This window comes from Calliopsis andreniformis, unplaced genomic scaffold (genome assembly GCF_051401765.1).
Source record: "Calliopsis andreniformis isolate RMS-2024a unplaced genomic scaffold, iyCalAndr_principal scaffold0119, whole genome shotgun sequence".
NCBI lineage: Eukaryota > Metazoa > Arthropoda > Insecta > Hymenoptera > Andrenidae > Calliopsis > Calliopsis andreniformis.
Window position 1 is genome coordinate 901,608 of NW_027480528.1, and position 20,668 is coordinate 922,275.

General features: G+C 35.1%; 1 protein-coding gene across 1 annotated transcript; it reads right to left on the reverse strand.

Annotated features, from left to right (window-relative positions):
* Nucleotides 1-7,856: 7,856 nt before the first annotated feature.
* On the reverse strand, nt 7,857-9,500 carry LOC143187606 (uncharacterized). The gene is made up of 6 exons (XM_076391833.1): nt 9,431-9,500; nt 9,146-9,278; nt 8,961-9,079; nt 8,812-8,902; nt 8,065-8,767; nt 7,857-7,942 (listed from the first exon to the last, which is right to left on the reverse strand). Exons 1-5 carry the CDS (start codon nt 9,498-9,500, stop codon nt 8,128-8,130), a joined length of 1,053 nt encoding a protein of 350 aa, XP_076247948.1. The 3' UTR covers nt 7,857-7,942; nt 8,065-8,127.
* Between the last annotated feature and the right edge of the window lie 11,168 nt (nt 9,501-20,668).

Consider the following 20,668-nt stretch of genomic DNA (forward strand, 5'->3'; position numbering starts at 1 on the left):
TTTCATTCGTGATACTCTTTCTTTCTCGCTCGCACCGTCCTTTTCTATATTCCGTATGAAGCAAAATATCGGCTCAAGGCGTATTCAGTAGAGATTTACTGATGCATAAAATTGTAATTGATGTGGCAACAGCGTGACAGAACTTTCCTACGATGCGATTTGGCAATTATACCTTCGCAATTCTCATTTGTAATTCAACAGGATAACGCTAAATGCCACATTATCAAATGTCGCATGTATAAATTATGTTTTCCCTAATGCCCGTTTTTTCGCATCAGCGCTTCGATCGATTCGGAGTAGGCCCCGAAGGAGTCTGCCCCCTTAAGTCGTCCTGGAGTTGCATCTATTTTTATTCCTAAGGATGGAATTGTTCATGAGTGAATTACATCAACAGATGTTGTAATTAAACGAATTGGGGTTTTAAATGGAATAATAATTCGATTATCTCCATCTAATAGTTGAAATAATCTTAAATTTGAATAATCATTGATTATAAAAGAATCATAATTTAAATAAAATTCTGGATATTCATATCTTCAATATTATTGATGACCAATAGCTTTAATTGTAAAATATGAGAATGTCCATATTTCATCAACAATATAAAGAGTTTTTAATGATGGAAATGCAATAATTATTAATACAATTATTGGAAAAATAGTTCAAATAATTTCAATTAAATTATTTTCTAATAAAAATCGATTTCTAAATTTTCGTAAAATGATATTTATTATTATAAATAATGTTATCGAAATAGTTATTGATAATATTATATATAGTAATATTAGAAAATACAACTAAATTATCAGCAAAAGGATAGTTAGGATCTTGAAGTGAAAATATATTTCAGGTAGCAATTTTTAATAAAAGAAATATATCTTTATATATGAAGCTTAAATTCATCGCACTAATCTGCCATATTAAATTTAATTTTTAATTTACAAATTTTATAAGCTTAAAATTAAATTTTCTTTCTTTTATTTTCTTTTTTAAAAATCAAAGGAATTTCATTAAATGAGTGTTCAAATGGGGGATAATTTTGTAATCATTCAAGTGAATTTTGAAAATATTTAAATAAAATTAATCGTTTTACTATAAATCTTTCTAATGTAATAAAAATAATTATTATTATTCTATTAATTGAAATTAATGATCCTAGTGAAGATAAAAAATTTCAACAGTAATATGCGTCAGGGTAATCTGAATATCGTCGTGGTATTTCTATTAATCCTAAAAAATGTTGAGGGAAGAATGTTATATTTACTCCAATAAATATAAAATAAAATTGAATTTTAAGAAATTTTTTGTTTAGTGTTATTCCAGTAATTAAAGGATATCAGTGAATTAACCTTGCAATAATTCTAAATACTGCTCCTATTGAAAGTACATAATGAAAATGTCCTACAACATAGTATGTATCATGAAGTAAAATATCAATAGATGAATTTGATAATATAATTCCTGTTAATCCTCCTATTGTAAACAAAAAAATAAATCCCATAGATCATAAAGTTGTTGGATTTGCGTAAACTTTTGATCAATGGAATGTTGCTCGTCATCTAAAAACTTTAATGCCAGTGGGAATGGCAATAGTTATAGTTGCTGATGTGAAATAAGCGCGACTATCTACATCTATTCCAACAGTAAATATGTGATGTGCTCATACAATAAATCCTAGAAAACCAATTCCTAGTATGGCGTATACTATTCCCATGTTTCCAAATGTTTCTTTTTTACCTCTTTCGTTTAAAATAATATGTGAGACTAGTCCAAATCCTGGAAGAATTAGAATATAAACTTCTGGATGTCCAAAGAATCAAAATAAGTGTTGGTATAAAATTGGGTCACCCCCTCCTATAGGGTCAAAAAAAGAAGAATTTAAATTTCGATCTGATAAAAGTATTGTAATTGCTCCAGCAAGAACAGGTAGTGATAGTAAAAGTAAAATTGCTGTAATTACAACTGATCATGGGAATAAAGGTAGTTGATCATATTGTAACGAATAATTTATTATATTGAAAATTGTCACTAAAAAATTAATAGCCCCTATGATTGATGATACTCCGGCGATATGAAGGGAAAAAATTGTTAGATCGGTAGATGATGATGGGTGGTATATAAATGATGATAATGGAGGGTAAATTGTTCATCCTGTGCCTGATCCTGAATTTAAATAATTTCTTATTGATAATAAAAAAATTGAAGGAGGTAGTAATCAAAATCTTATATTGTTTATTCGTGGAAATGCCATATCTGGAGCTCCAATCATTAAGGGAACTAATCAGTTCCCAAAACCTCCACTTATGAATGGTATAACCATAAAATGAAATTCTAACAAAAGCATGAGACGTTACAATTGAATTATAAATCTGATCATTTTTAATTCATGCCCCTGTCTTCTTAATTCTAATCGAATAATAAATCTTATTGATGAACCAATTATTCCTGATCATATAGCGAATATAAAATATAATATGCCAATATTTTTATGATTAGTGGAGTATAATCATTTTTTTATTCACGAAGAAATTAAGATTTATAAAATTAAATTTATATTTTTAATTTTGAAGATTAATAGTTTAAAATTAACTTCAAATCTTTAAATAAAGTATTAGAGTATTATGCCTGATAAAAGGAATAAATTGTAAATTTATTTATGAAAATAAAATTTTCTAATACTATTAATATAATTTCTATAGTTTAATCAAAATATTAAATTGCAAATTTAAAAATAAAATATAATTTTTTAGAAATTAGATTTTAAAGTAAATGTATATGATTCTAAATATAATTACTATAATATTTATAATGAATAAAATTCACACATCTATATATTTGTATTTTAAGAATATATTTGAGTAATTTTTATTGAATAAATTATTATTAATAAAATTTAAATAATTTCAAATTATTAATAGTCTTGATATTACAATAATGATAGATAGGATAAGATTAAAACCATTAAGTTTAATTACTAAGTTCTCTAACCCTAATCATTTTAAAGAAAACACTCCTATTGGTGGAATAAGTATATATGTTAGTAATAAATAAAAAAATGTAAGTTTTGATTTATTGTTAAAGATTATTATTTCTATTTTATTTTCTAATTTTATATCTATGATTAAATAGATTATATTATATGATAATACTGAATATATGATGAAGTAAAGAATAAAAATATAAAAATTTAAATTCTCACGGGCCGAGCGAAGTAACAAAATAAACCAAACGAAAAGCTAACGTTAGAAGCGACGCAAACGCGACGAGCCAAACGTACGCCGAACGCAAAAGCCAACGTTGGGAATCTCATGGTCCAAGTAAACACGATGAGCCAAACGAAAAGCCGACGCGAGGAAGCGATAAGAAAGTGTATAAAGAGGGGGGCAGGCGAACGCGAGAGTTAGTCCTGAGTTAGACTCTGGTGGTTTTCTCGTCAAAATCATTGTCAATAATTGTAACGTCAATTGTGAACGAATAAAGGTTTCTCTTCTCGAAACTTCGTGTGTAACAAAATATATTAATGTTATTATTAATGAAGTTTGATAAATTGAAGAAAATGATATTATTAGTATTAAAGAATTTTTATTTAATATTAATAGCGGTGATACAATTAAATTTAGAGTAATTATAATTAATAATTCTTTTATAGGGATTGAATTTATTAAAAGAATAAAAGGAATTAATTTTATGAATGTTATTAATAAAAATGCATTTATGAAATTAATTGATTTAAATATAAAATTAAATCAAGCATTAAATGGAATAATCCCGAATTTTAATGAAGTTCCCATTATTATTAGGATTGATGAGTATACATTAAAATTATTAAATAAAATTCCCGTTAAAATTAGAGATCTTCTAATAAATGAAATAAAAAAATAAAGAACTCTAATTTTCATATTTTTTGAAATAGCTAATAATGATAAAAAAATTAAGTTAGTAATTTCTATAATTAGTCAAATGAAAAATATATTGTTTAATATTAGAGAAAATAGCGATAAAAAGATAATTATTATAGATGAAAAATAAGAATAAAAATTTTTTATCATGGTAAATTTTTTGTTAAATCTTTATATTTTAGTGTATGAGCATATAAATTTTTGAAGTTTATGGAATTAAAATTATTACTAAATTACTATTACACTAAATACAATCATTATTCTGCCATCCGCTGTATCGGTATCTATCATAAGATCGAAAAACTGCTTACTTGTTCTCAATTTTATGCTTTTCAAATCGATTTCTGCGGCCCTAATTGTCCGATCTGGTTGAGTAGCGGCTCAAACTGCAGCCTGGGTGCAAACTGCGGCCTGGATTTTCTTTTTTTTAGTATCACGTGGAGGAAATGTCCTACCGCACACCTTAGGTCTGTCAGAGTAGTGTGGGACTCTCACCCACTAAAACCTCCACGGTATCCTCTTCTAAATTCCCTATTCAGAAAGGTGGTACTTCGTAGGCAAACGCGGTTATATTTCACCAATACGTCTGGAAACTTGTCGAGACATCGTTTTCAGTGACTTGTAATGCGTAGTGTCAAATTAAAATCGACGTTTGACTTAAAATTCGCAATATTTCATCAAATGCGGATATATTTTACTGACATAGCTCAAAACTTGCCCAAGCATCGATGTCAGTGGTATATAGCGTAGTCTCACGTTAAAGTCGACGTTTGACGCGAAATTCGCAGTATTACAGGAAGCATGGCGATATTTCACCAGTATGACACGAAACTTGCCCAAGCATCGATGTCAGTGGTATATAGCGTAGTCTCACGTTAAAGTCGACGTTTGACGCGAAATTCGCAGTATTACAGGAAGCATGGCGATATTTCACCAGTATGACACGAAACTTGCCCAAGCATCGATGTCAGTGGTATATAGCGTAGTTTTACGTTAAAGTTGATGTTTGACGTGAAATCCGCATTATTTTGTCAAGTGCGGTGGTATTTCACCAGTATGACTCGAAACTTGCCTAAGCATCGTTTTCAGCGATATATAATGCGTACTTTTACGTTAAGGTAGGTGTTGAGTTGCGCGCCAATGATAAAACTATGTGAAACAGGCTTTCACCGATGGCGGAGTGGGGAGCTTCCGATGGGAACAGTCTTTATGACGACGCAGCACCGCGACACGCGGACATGGTAATAATATATATTTTTCTCGTAACTAAGAATTGCGGAATTTATTTCGAACCCGTTCCTCCCTAAAACAGTAGGCGTTTGACGTGAAATTCGCAATATTTCTTCAGCTCGGTGACATTTCACCAATATGACTCGAAACTTCCCAAGCATCGGTTTTAGTGGTATACAGGGTGTAACAAAAATGTCGCAGTTCCTTAAAAGGGGTGATTCAGGGGGTGATTTGAAACAACTTTTTCCTTAGCGAAAATGTAAGATGAGGCTTTGTTAACCAGTTATTAATGAAAAACACCGCCCAATTAGAGCACGAGTTTGCCGTCCGAGCGACTGCGGTGGCGTGCAGCCGAGTCCCCACCATTTTTGTCATAGATTTTTGACTATAAGAAGGCCAAGAGACTCGGTCTAGCGGGCTCATTTCCAATCCAGTTCGAGTTCAGTATGCGGCTGAGACTGGAAGCAAGATCGAGCATTTGTTCTCCTTCGAGCAGAATCATAGAGTACAGTACGTAAAGTAAATTCACTGTAACGTGGTCTTAACGACGCGTCCCCCGCATACCTCTGTGCGTAATCTAGAGAGAGAGGACGTAGTTCCGGGACACTTAAAACTCATCGACAATTGTATTCCTTCGAGTCAAACTTAAACGTGTAGTAATATACATTTTTATAATGTTTGTTAAATTGGACTTAGGTCAATCAAAACCTTTCCTAAATCCAATAAGAAGCGAACGCGTAACGATCCCACAAATACTATATCTTTACCGCTCGAGATATATTATAAATTTAAAAGTTACGAGGCTCTACTAACATCTTCGCAATCCTTGCGAAGGTCCCTTTCCTAACCTACAAGTGGCTCCTGGTGTTGGCCATTGCGCACTGGTTCGTCCACATCCCGTAGCTCCTGGCGAGTGCAAAGTTACTCACTAGTTCGTCCACAGTCTTTATTCCACCCTAGTGGCTCCCGATACTCGCCAAGTTGAGTGTTGGTTCGTCCACGAAAACCTACCTAAAACCTGAGGAGGCTCCCGGTGTTGGCCTTTGCGCACTGGTTCGTTTACATCCGTGAGGTGGCTCTCAACGAGTGCAAAGTTACCCGTTGGTTCGTCCACGAAACAATAACAATATCCCAAAAAACCCTCACCCTCGGTCGGACTATCTAGCCCTCGGATCGTAACACATTATTATATTGTCGGCGTCGGCGCTCTTCACGGTGCATTATAAACACTAAGTTTATAAGCTGTAAGCAAACGAAGGATACAGAAAATTAATAAAAAATTAAATGGAATAAGTATTTTATTAAAATGTATTATTCGGAAATGGTACTTACGGCGTGATACGCCTGGTGCTCCTCGCATATGTTTTGCTGCCGCCGACGTCGCATGGCATAGAACCTCATAAACCAATGGTTTATGAGCTGAAAAAATACATAAAGAATTAATTGTATAAATTTAGGGGTGCGTGGACGCTTGACAATGTAAAAACTATCGCGAGATACTCTAGGAGTACCCTCAGACAATATCTTTTCAGTTACTCTCAATGCAATGTCACTATCTGAAAGTATTCCAGAGAGAAGCTCGTTACAGCTTAATTAAAGTATAATTAAAGTGAAAATAGTACTTACGATATCCAGTGCTGCCGATTCCAATTTTTTTGGGAATCTTTTCAATGTAAAAAAATATAATTTGGATTTTTATAAATTTTTATTCTGAATTGCAACAATGTTTCATCAGATCACACGTTATATATAGCTATCCCCACTAGTTTTGTCCCCACTAGATCATCATTCTTATCTTTCACCTGCATGGCAAGATTCTACAGTCTCACAGCGTTCAGCTACAGAGACAATGTAGTGATGTGTTGTATGATACATGTATATTCAGGAATCAGAACCATGTTTCTAATCATAACTGCATCTTATTAATACTATATTAAATAATGCATTATTGTTGGTCTGTAATCAAAATTTTAATCAATCATTAGTCGGATCATGTTGAACAGTAATCAATCTATATCGACCTATGGTTTAAGCGTAATGAACCACAATCGAACCACATTGAACAATGATCAATCCATGTCGAACCATAATAGAACTACAATTGTACAATGATCGATCTACATCAAACCATCAATGCACCACATCGAACCACAACTGAACCATGGTTGTACCACATCGAGCCTCAACTGAACCATGATTGTACCGCATGGATCTACAACTGAACCATGATTGTACCATATCGATCCACAACTGAACCATAGGTGATAGATGATTGAACTATCTGTCAAATCACAATTAAACCACATCGTGCAATGATTTATTATGATTAATGTTATATACTTCAAAATGTTATTAAATAACAATGGAATTATATCGCATAGCAATTAAATCATTACATTAAAGTAATTAAATCATTGTTACTATTACGTTAAAGGAAATGGGGGAGGGATAGAAGAAGAAGAAATATATGGTTTGATAAAATGAATACATATATATTATGCAATTTCTCTTAAACATTCAAAATTAGTAATTGAATAGTTCAAAATACATGTTTTTACTCTTATTTATTAGTTTATTGTGCGTACAATATTTGTTAATGGATTGTATTTGATTACCCGATCATGTAGAATGAGACAAGAAGCTGTAGTATTTGCTGGAATATTTTCACCACAATCAAATTCTATACGCACATCCACAATACTCTTCTTGATTGAATCATTTTGGTGTGAACAATCAATCACCATGAGAGGACCATGTTGTAGAAACTCATCAATCGTTAGAAACGCTTGTCTATTGCTACATCCGTAATAAGCCTTAGAAAAATGTATATACGTGTTATACAAAAGAGCATATTTATTTCTGTTGAAATCAGTGTTTAGATCGTCATATGGATAGAATTCTGAATTGAGATAAATTTTCACGTTGGATAGCTTACCGTTATCAAACTCTGTAGCATTTTCACTCATTACATTTTTTTTACCAGTTTGCAAAGCAAAAATTACATATCGCGTCTTTTCCAATTGTGTAGCCGTTTTAACAGACCAAGAATGCTTAGTCGTGTTTGTAACAGAGGATACTCATACAGATCCCACGAACGAAAACACATGCTCAGATTTCGTCCACTTTTTAAAACACGTAGTAATGATAGTTTAGTAATATCATTCAATATCACATGTGGTAAGCGCCATTGTACTTTAAATAATTCGATTTCTGGTTCTAGCATTAAAGATCCTACAAGACAATTGTTATCATTGCGTGATCGTATTAAAATGAACTCGTGACGAGCATTAATTACTATGTGTTTATAATCTTCACAAAATCCGAATAAAATTTTTAGTAGTACGCAAAAATTGAAATGGTATTTTACATTCTTCTCATCGTTCCATCTAATGTTCCATCCAGCATTCTTCATAATTTTATCTTCATCGCATGTAAATGATATGTAGTTCTTAAGTGTGCTAGTTATTCCAACGTTTCTATTGTAATCAATTTCCACACCATTCAGTTCGTATCGAATTTCGTCAAGCATGAATGCTATGCAATTATTTCCCAACTTTATAATTGATTCATCATTTCGATGTTTTATCACCACCTTGCCTTCCACGTTTAGAAAACTCTCACATGTAATGCGTATAGATCTTGTTGTTGTATAGGTATTCTAATCTCATCGTCATATCCAAACGTCGAGTTAGCATACGGATTATATGTATCAGTTACAAGCTTGACGAAACGATCGTCGAACATGGGTTGTTCAGCAATATTTAAAATATTCACTGTTTTTTAGTAATTATGCACAATGAATCCCAATGATTCTAAAAATGCGATATTCACTGCACTTAGCTTCTCTTTTTTTTCCTTTCAATGTATTTAGGGGAAGCCTTAATGTCGTATGCAGTCTTATTTGTAAAGGAAAACGTTTTTTGATGCCGTGTTTCGTTGAATACAAACATCTGATTTACATGTTAGCGTCAACGTACTTTTAAGAGAGAATTTGAGAAGGATGGCCAGATGATGACTGGTTTTTGATGGATTTATGATAGGGTCTTAGTTTGCGTGTGGCTAATTGAGGATGCATGAGACTAAACAGTCCCGTTGGCAACCGATGGCTGATGGTTACGTTGGACTTCCCAACTACCGGGTGTTGTGTGACTGTTTAAAAGAAGAGCGAGTGTCTAGAGAAGGCAAGCGGTCCGATACCGTATTGCAAAAGAATGGGAATATTGTTCCTAAAGGATCTGGCCACGGAGTGGGGAAGGCTATGCATTTTGGTAAGAGGGCTGTGTAAATCCCACGGCACTTACCCCAGAACATTGTGCAAGGAACCAGTTTTCGGGTAGTTTTCTTGACATACATGTAGTACATGTAATACATGTATTATCGACGTCGCCGTATGTGTAACTTTACTGTAATTTCTTCTCCACGAAAATCAATTAACCGTCCAGTCTGATCTATGATGCGTATTGTTAGATCCGTAATATTCCGTGCAATGATTGGAAGGTAAACGACTTGAGCAGGCGTTTCTGATATTTCATATCCAGGTGGTACGTTTGAGGAGAATGCATGTATCGTATGTGCGCACTTATCATTGTTGTATGCGCCAGCAGTTATATTGCATTCTACTCGAATAATGTTTATATCCATGGTATTAATTGAGCTATCCGATTCATGCCGCTGATTCTGTTTCAAAGCGCGAGTGGATGAGAATCCTAACAATGAACCAATGTTGTTAGGTTTGGTAAAATTTATTCGACAAGCACACTTTATTTCTCTCTTCATAGTATTGTTATTAGCCCGAATTAATAAATTATCATAGGCATTGTTATCATCGTCATTAATGTCAAAGTCTATATCCATTTTAGATACATCTGTTTTTAAATAATTATTAGACGACGAGTAGTCTGCATAATTGCGCGATTCAGATACTTTCTTATTGCATACAACTCATATGATCCATCGGGAATCACTATTGCTTTGTCATCCTTATCAAAGTAAAATGTATTATAAAAAGAATTCACATTTGGTATCGTATTATATGTTTCAAAAGCTGTTAGACCAAGCTCATAAATATCATCACTCAAATCTACAGGCAGAAATTAGCTTACCGCCAGAATGTTACTCTTACCACTTAATGTAAATGTTATCGACATGTTTCAAGAAACAGCCCAATTCATACTGAATTATGATTACAAAGATTCAACGTTTAAATTTACTATCAACCGTTTGTAGAAATTGTAGGCACAATTGTCACAATTGGCACAATACGGAGCGAGATAAACTCCTCGCCCTTCCATAGCTCGATTGTGACGTTGCATTCCTTCCAGTTGGCCTTCCGTAGCCTTCTTATCATTTATCGCCTTAGCTACCTCCGCTGCGCCACCAACTAGTGAGCCCAGAACACGTAAGAATGATAAAATAGGTAAAATACGACCACGTCTTGCAACTGGAAGTATCCGCTTTCTTTTTGCTCCAGTCTTATTTTTGCACTTATTTCTTGTTTTCGTTCCCATTCCAAGTTTCGTTTTAGTTTTCATAGCAGCCCAAAGTGCTGCAGCTGCAGCTTTTTCACTCAGGGTCAAATCTTTTGTAGTGATACGTTTTTGCGCTTTGTCAGCGAGTATATCGTCAGCTCTATGTCTCTCACCTAGATTGTTACTATGCGAATATGCAATATCGTGCTCACGACATGCAGCATCCAAGGGATTGATGCCTGAATCAGCTCTTGATAATCGCTTCGAAAGATGAGTTCCTGGGCCACAAAATTGATATCCAGGCATATGCAACTCAATGGGAAGAGCGTTTATTGCTCGATTCAAAAACCCACTACCAGCTTTTACTTTTGCCGAAGACATTCACTACAGCTTTTAATCAGTGGTTCTGGACCATCAATATGTGTTTGCTGCCAAGGACGATTGTAGTGTTCCAAACACCGGGGTTATTCTTGAGCCTCCTTATCAGCTTTTATATATTCCGGAAGCTTATCCCACAAATTGTCAATATATGTATCAAACTTGTGCAATAAAATATTCTTTGGTATATATTTCAACTGTTCAGAGGTTAAATCATGAATGTTGATGTCATCTGATACGATGGGAAACATTTCGACTAGTGAACAAATCTTAATTTGGTGAATGTATATATAAGAGCGCCATGGATGCGTATGTTTCAGAATCTTGAAAACATGCGGTTCGTGAGACAATCAATGATTATACGTGTAAAATATTTCGACAATAGAATTCAAATAACTGGCAACAACATGGGATACAGACATGGTAATATGCTACCAAACACTATACGTGGAATTATTTGTGGTCCATCCAATTGTGGGAAGACCAACGTGTTAATAAGTTTATTAGAAAGCCCTTATGGTGTACTATTTGAGAATGTCTACGTGTATTCAAAGTCCCTGCAGCAGCCGAAATATCAGTATTTGGAGAATTTATTGGAATCAATAGATGAAATTCGTTATTTTAAATTTTCAAACAATTGCGATGTTATTTCGCCACAGTAATCGCTTCCAAATTCAATTTTCATTTTTGATGACTTAGCATGTGACAAACAAGATACGATAAGAGAGTATTTTTCAATGGGGAGACATTCAAAGGTAGACTGTTTCTATCTCTGTCTAACGCAATCAAAAATTCCCAAACATCTTATACGCGGTAGTGCGAATCTGTTGATTTTGTTTAAACAGGATGGTACATAGTTAAAACATGTCTTTTGATGATTTCAAAACATTGTGTCGTAGTTGTTGGCAACACAAGTATGGTTTTGTTGTGATCGATAAGGATAGCTCGATGTCTAATGAACTTTCTTGTTACAGGAGGGGATTTAATGAATTTGCAATAGCATAATGGAATCAATTGTTAATTGTCGCGCCGTGCGAGAAGAACGTTTCTGTTCAAACAATGATTGATGGACAAGATATGAAGGACCGTGAGAGAATTGCAAAGGAAGATGCTAACGCAAGTGAATCTATTCGCAAAAAATATCGAGCTTTGAAAACAGGCAAGATGGATGAAGATGCTGCATTGAACAGATATTTTAAACCACTCGTCGACCCCTTAAAACCGATTGCGGAAAATACTTATACAATGGAAGCTGATGAACAGATTGTGAAAAATGTCTCTGCAATGGACGCTGATGAGTCATTGTTATCAAGTTCAAATACTAAATTGAATGATACAATAACACCTGTACAATTAAAAGTGAATAATATAAAACGGAAACATTCATCGGATAAATCATTCATGACCTCTACACGAATTCAATCGAAACGAAAAAATGTTATACGAACCAAGTCATCGATTTCTTCTATATCAGTGGATCCGGTGGTGCAATCGTCGACTATCGATGAGGATGATGTTTTTGAAACTACTAATGGATCGATTCTAACATCTGCTAGACAGCAACTACAGACATCCGAAGGTCATGAAACACTTCATAGCTATCTTGGCCCATTAGGTATCAAATACATAGGTGCACAAAAATTCAATATAGACAAGGACGATAATATATTTATAGATGATGTCAAATACATTGAAACACCAGGTTTATATGAATTAATTTTTATCAGAATTCCCGACGATGCAGTGTACACTGATACTGATAAACAAAAATGCAACAGCAAATTGATGGTAACCAATGCACACAAGCGTGATCTTAACTCTCAAAGCCCCATGGGGTAACAAAGGATACAAATATAAACATACAGGGAGTAACAAAAATGTTACAGTTACTTGAAACGGCAGATTCAGGGGGTGATTTGAAACAACTTTTTCCTTAGCGAAAATATAAGATGAGGCTTCGTTAATGAGTTATTAGCGAATAACACCGGCCAATGAGAGCACGAATTTGCCGCCCGAGCGACCGCGGTAGCGTTGGGTACGCGCTGGTCGTTACGATTGTACTCCGAACAAGAAAGTCGGCATGCGTCGAAGGAAATAGCATTAGTATGAAAATATTTGCATAACGCATAAACGAAAAAGCAATGCAACAAAAAAAATGAACGGAGAATTGGAGAATTAACGTTGAAGACAAGAAGGTTGAAAGTAGTCTGCGTTAGATTTAAAACATAATAATCACTAATGAATTAAATACAATTCATCTGTAATTTGTAAATCTATGTCACTGGGTCACTGTACCGACCCTGGTTATCGACCGTCGAAATAGTTTGTGGTTGGGTAGAATTTTTCCAAAGAAGCTCCTTGTACCCCCACGTAGTTTAAGCACCTCAGACCTTCCTTGTTCGGACACTCCGAGGTCACGTCTCCTTCGAAACCAGAGCAATAAAGCCATAAATTACCTAATGCGTGCCCCTGATCTCTGCTAAGGCGGTTAGACTGGTCCTAACAGCGACAACTGGACACATGGTGCCCACAATTTTTTTCTTATTCTTTGGCGACGAAAAAGAGTTTCTCTTCTTCGCGGACCCTTTTGGACCGATGCACGATGTGTCTGTTTTCTATCTCGAAGCATTGGATACGTAGTCAGTAAAAGAATGGAGTGAGCACTTTTGTAAAACTGCTTGTTGGTACTCGTTGTGCACTTCTGCAAAGCACATGTTTTCTTGACAGATACTGATTTTTCTCTCTCTCAACCATGTGGTCGCAGTGAAAGTTAACTAATAATAGAACGATGGAAAACTATGTGAGGGTGGAGGGAGCTTCTTTGATAAAATTCTACCCTAGTGTAACGGATCGTGTGTCGTACATAAAACGTTCACGGATAGAGCGGCTTACCCGTGAACAAGGGGGTAGGATTCGTGTGGCGCGCGGTTAAGAAATGAGTTCCATAGACTATGATTTCTCTTTTGAAATATATCAAGAAACTATTTATTAGCTAAATGTTCTACAATAATAGGTGTCTTAACTTTATTCTTATAATGGTACTACCTTTAGTCCTCTGCGTAGTAGATTCTTATCACTATGCAATGAATGCTTATCACTAGATTTTAATAGAAATAAAATACTAATTAATCTTAATTTGAGCAGGTGGCAGTGATAGAATGCGTGAAGTAAAGACTAAGGAGCTAGTTGAAGCTGTCTCAGTCGGTAATGGAGAAGCTAATCAAAACTGCTTCAATTTAGAGGATGAAGGAGCTAGTTAAAGCTGCTTTAGTGAGCTTCGGAGTTTTGGGGAGGACTAGGGTTTTTAACACTTATTATTTTAACACTGATTAAATTTTAGCACTTAGTAATTTCGAAGAAGACTCTCCGCTGGGGCTGTCGCTGCCCTATTTATACAGGGAAATTGCCTCCCTCTTTTGGGCCCAATGACTGACCTCGGTGTAGGGGCAGCGTCGTGTTGCACTTGCGCGTGTAGGAGTCATCGCAGGATATGCGCCCTCTATTGGTTCCGGGTTTTCAGCGTATGCATCTGGTGGTGTTTGCGCCGGCGTACAGAGAGCGTTGTTTGTTGATTGGCTTGTACTGTCATCATTCGGTCGTCATCCTGTCGTCAGCGTGTGTTCCATCGCATGCCATAGGATGTCGCCCTGATGACGTACCGATCCCGTGCGCACGCGCGCCGCGTGTCACTGGCGCGAGGATTCGATTGAGGATTTGATTGAGGATTCGATTGAGGATTCGATTGAGGATTCGAGGTTAGGGTTTTCCTTCCACTGCCACTGTTCGAATTTTGATTATCGCTTATTATTTATTAATTATTAAGGGGAAATGTCTTGCGACACCGGACTTCCTCACAAATGAGGTCGCGACTGGTCGTTACACTAGCATAAACCATTTCGACGGTCGGTGACGAGGAGCGGTACAGTAACCCAGTGACACAAGTTGACAAACTACAGGTGAAGTTTGTTCTCCCGTCCCTTTATTTTTTGTTGTATTTCTTTTTTGCTTATACGTTATGCGAATAAGAAATTTACGTATTCGTGTTGTTACGTTGCACGTAGTTTTCCTCGATTTTAACTAATTATTCACTTCAAGTGATAAACAGAAAAAGGACTCGGTATTATTTATTGTGTCGCATTCAGTTTTCATACTAATGCTATTTTCTACGATGAATGACGGCATTCTTGTTCGGAGTACAACCGTAGCATCTAGCGCGCGTACCCAACGCTACCGCGCTGGCTCGGACGGCAACCTCGCCCTCTCACTGGCCGGTGTTTTTCGTTAATAACTCGTTAGCGAAGCCTCATCTTACATTTTCGGTAAGGAACAAGTAGTTTCAAATCACCCCCTGAGTCACCACTTTCAAGCAACTGCAACAGTTTTGTTACACTCTGTATAAATCCTCCCCTACTTGCTCGTGCAATTAAGAGCCGAACAGGTAGAAGATTTGAACATACTACACCAAATGTCATAACAGTTAACAAGCAGATACCAAATGCTATGCCAGTAAACAATAACCAAATCGGTTATATACATTGGGATGATCCAAACGAATTAGTAGATCGTCTGCGTTTGTTAGAAGCATCGCGTCAAGCGGGTAAAAATTCACACGACATCGAGTTTCTATCGATTATCGAAGAACTTCGCGAAGCAGGTCTCATTATAAATTAAACTGCAAGCTCATAATTGATTTATTCTCAACGAAATGTTAATCAATAAGTTTGGGGTATCACTTAGAAAGTATGAGACCTCACCAGTATAGTAGTATAAATGGAGTGGCATGTTTCGAAATTATATGCACGATAACGCGCTCTACATGATTGATTCCAACTTTGACGCAAAATACTACAAAGTTCGAAATGTTACACAGCTGGAGGTCAACACAGATGCAGTCAATAAGCAGTACTTGGAACAATGCATATCAATCTTAAAGGTTCAACAGCAGGAATTTGAGAAAAAGTTGAGCACATTTCAAAGCAATGTGGTAACAATACAGAATAATGTTCAACAGATACAGCAGGAATTTGAATAAAGATTGGCTACATTTCAGAACAATTTAATAATACTGCAAAATGATGTTCGACAAGTATTGCATGTATTGCACCCTCATTCTCAAGAGGAAGATTATATAACAGACCACAGCAGTAACAACAATGTAAAAATCAATGAAATCTAAGGAAAAGCATAGCCTCGAAAACCAACAGCTTGTAAAGGAGTTGCATACGTCAGCACGAAGAAATGTCCCCCGCAGACGTGTTATCGTACATGGATATGATGGTCTGTGGCAAGCTGATATGGTTGAGATGCGTCCATACTCACGATTCAATGAAGGTTATCATTACATACTCACAGTTACAGATGCATTAAGCAAATATGCATAGGTTGTACCACTCAAAACAAAAAATGGTCTCGAAGTAGCCAAAGCATTTGCAAAAGTAATTCGAGATCGATGTCCAAAAAATTTACAAACCGACCAAGAAAAGAAATTTTACAATGCTGATGTACAGAGATTCTTAAAAAAACATAATATTAATCAGTATTCAACATATTCAGTGATGAAGGCTTCCATCAAGGAACGTTTTAATCGTACTTTAAAGCATCATATTTGGAAACTGTTTGTACTCATTGGAACATACAGATGGATCGACGCATTACCGAACCTTGTGGCTGAATACAACATACGGAAACATAGGACTATTAGAATGCGACCATGTGGTGTTGCCCCTACAATTGCTAGTAAGCTTTTGAACACAGTATATAGCCATATAAAGATTGCTGCTTCACCGAGATTTAAGGTTGGTGTCTCTGTACGCGTCAGCAAATACAAAACCGTTTCCGACAAAGGATATACACCATATTGGACTCCTGAAGTGTTCAAGATAATCAAAGTATAGATAACTAATCCTGTGACTTATCTGCTGCAAGATTCATGCGGAGAGCCTATTGCAGGAGGATTTTATGAACATGAATTACAACGCGTTATCAATCCCGATGTGTATTTAGTGGAAAAAGTATTACGTAAGGAGGATGATAAAGTATATGTTAAATGGTTAAGGTTTGATAATTCACGCAATTCATGGATACATGAAAATAATGTACTGTAAACATAAAAGGATGTTTTTACTACAACGTTAATATAAAAGATGCAAATAAATCGATTTTCGTAAAATAATTTTAATCTATTATTGTACAGCTTCTATCCTTTACAATTTTATTTTATAATGCCCCCAAGCTAGTATATCATTTGAATCAGATATAAGATATCGCTTATCATCATATGGACTGAGAGCAATTTTCAATTTTGTTACAATATATACCTTATGCAATTCAGATCTTATGCATGACTGACGACGAGATATTTCATATGCATTGCGTAAACAATGCTTGTCATCATCGAAATTGATCATTTTGGCAACAACATTGTTTTTGACACATTTCAACGTTTTGACATCTTTTTTACCAAACACTTTCAAAGCATACGCCTTTGCTCTGAGTCCAATGAATTCAGTCATTATTGAATCACTGTTTTCATACTTCATCGAACCAGCCCTTTCTTATTGACAAGCGGTATACCATATACATTGTCTTTTGGATAATCGCTGGTGTCGAATCTATGGATATCGCATTTCATCATCTCATAAACATGTTCACATTGAATATAATAAATTAAACTATCTGTGTCAGTATACATAATTTTACAACTTCGTTGGTGTAATGGACACATATAATCGTAGTGGAATATGTTTAGAATGGCCATACCAACGTAAATTGATTTGTTGAATTTAACCATAAGTTTACGCAACTCAATTGCAATTAAATTTTCTGAAAGAATACTTCTGCTTTGAAAGTTAGGTTTTGAGATTATTGCCTGTACACCAAATCTTCCATCCCATTTTGTCAGATGTTTTACATCACATGATTTCGAACATTTTTCATTGTTTTACCAAATACTGCATTGTTCTTTAATTTATACAAATTTTTTTCAAAATCATTTGATGCATGTGTTCGAAATTGAGTATTGAGTTCTATATAATCGCGAAGCCATGGTGATTGATTAAATTCGAGAATGCGTTGTATCTTTGTAATGTGAAGACCATGATGAATACACTGTTGTAAGTTGCAATAATGTATACCGTAACGCTCCTTATCGTATAATGTAGCCAATAACTTTTCCTGTTTCTTACCAGAGGATTTGGCACGTGTTGGACAAAACGGTAGATCAGCATGATCATCATGTAGATGTTGTGGATATTCTATATCAACTTCAAGAATATAACCTATCGATGAATCAATTGCAATTGAGGATACATCAAAATTTTCAACACTATCGATCCATTGAAATCCTGCATATGGTAATGGTTGGCACATTGCCCATCCATATAAATTGTTTATATCAAAGTACATGAGGTACGATGACGATTTCGATGGATCATCGGATAACATATACCTATTATTGGCTTGCGCATATCTCCCAGAACATTGACTCAAACCACCACGTATACACCGCTCGGTAAACAAAACCATTTCGATGTCAGTGAGCAATTCAAAATTAACTTTAGTATGCTTTAAGGGGGCAGACTCCTTGTGTTTTGAGCTGTGTGCGTGCGCTCACACAAGCAAAGAAAGTCATACACGTATACGCGATGAGCGAGAGAGACAACCGGTTTCGCAAATTACGCTTTACGTCTCGATACTTGCATAAATGAATTTTTCGCGGGTACAGAACCCACGAGTAGACTTCACTACAGGGTGCTCTGGTCCGTTTATACTCCAATAAACACTATACGTGGAGAAAACTGTAAAATTACAAACTGTAAGCATGAAACAGACGCTGTTGTAAACTAGCAAGATGGCTGCCGAAGTGTCATTTTCGCAAATATCTCACGATTTAATGGTTCATAGCTCATAGCACACCAGAGCACCCTTCCTTGAATTAGCACAATATCGTGGAAATGCGATTTTCCTCAATTTAACACTTCTTGAAGGCGTAAAGCGTAATTTTCGTTGTGCACCCGTTTTGACACAAAAATAGTTCAACGATTTGCCGTTAGAAGCGTTAATGGTATATCTCAATCAATTTGGTCATATTGCCATTAGCATCGATAAAAATACATATCAGTTGGTAAATGTAATCTAGAATTTGACAGCTGAATGGCGTATTCATCGAATACACGAATACAGACGCAAGAAAGGCTTAGTTGCCAAAACGTATTGAAAGTTTCGTCACACTGTTGCCACATATATGTATGTACATATTACAATTCTGCCCATCAGGAAAACATGAACGAATCCAACTCCAGCCGAGATTTTGATTCTTAATAATAAGGGAACATCGCGAGGTGAAAGTCTCCGATTTTGATGAAACTTTGTAGGATTGTAGAATAGCCGAAAATATTCGACACGTATTTTTTTATTGCTTCTAATTCATCTAAAGGGTGTGAAAACCACCCCCAAAGTTGGGGGTGGAAAACATATGTCGTATACCCGGAGGATGGCAAATTAAAGACGAATTGTCGAGATATATAATTCAATACTCTTTATTACAAAAACGATGTGATCAGTTCAGTGGTCTAATTCTTTCTGACAAAATAAGGGGGTGCAAGGACAAGGAAAAGCTTAGTGGGGAAAAGAGGGTAAAGAGAAAGTTTTGGATCCTTGGCAGGGAGGCCGTTTTTATGATGGTATGAAGTGGTTGAAAAAAACTCTTGGGACTTGACGTTGGCCAGATGCCTACATTTCTGAAGAAAATAAGAAACGAATTCTAGGAGTATCTGACACATATTTCGTTTAATATCTCCAAAACTAATGCGTATAGCAAAATGATATAAATGGGGCGATTCTGTATTTTTGGACGACGAATCCACCTATGTAAATAGTTTTTAAAAATATCAATTTATTTAAAAAATATATTAAAAAATAGTATATTGTCGATGTTTTCACTGACAACATGCTGATCGATCGTTTTGCAAATTTGTATGCAAATACTATGAACCAAAACACAAAATACGGCTAAAATAGAATTTTGAATTTTTACGTTATAAACAAAATAATAACATTCCTAGTTAAACTGCATTTTGTGCGAAATTGGGCCCTGAAACGAGTGGTTTTACGAAAAATATATACCCCTATAATGTTTTTGTCATTATATTATGATAAATGTTGTTTATTGTTCACTAAATGTATAAATTATAACATTGCTAATGAATACTCGCAACGTCTTGCACTCGTTGCAAACAGTACGAGAGGTTCAGTGTGAGTGACTCCTGATCGATGAAAATGTAGCAAGTAAAGGTGATTTACAAATCATTATTCTTCAATAGTTATTATTCACTATAAACAAACAATTGGAATTGTTTCAGAAGTTATAGTTTAATCCACTAATTTTACCAGAAAGTACCTTAGTTGAGTGTGAATTAGGCATTCCTTCATAATCTGTAGGTGCCTGGTTCGAATCTCGTGGTAGCTTTTAATTCTTCTTGTTTTCAATTTTTATTTCAAATAATTCTAATTTTTGTACACCTTTTCACAGATTACAATTATACCACTCATAACATTTTTATTTTTAAATAAAAAAAATTAAAATAGTTTCGTTTGTTTATTTCTTAAAAAGTATGAATGAATGAATGAATGAATAGCATCAATTTAATGAATTATTTATTCTGTGGGATTATTTTAGATGGTATGATAGGAAAC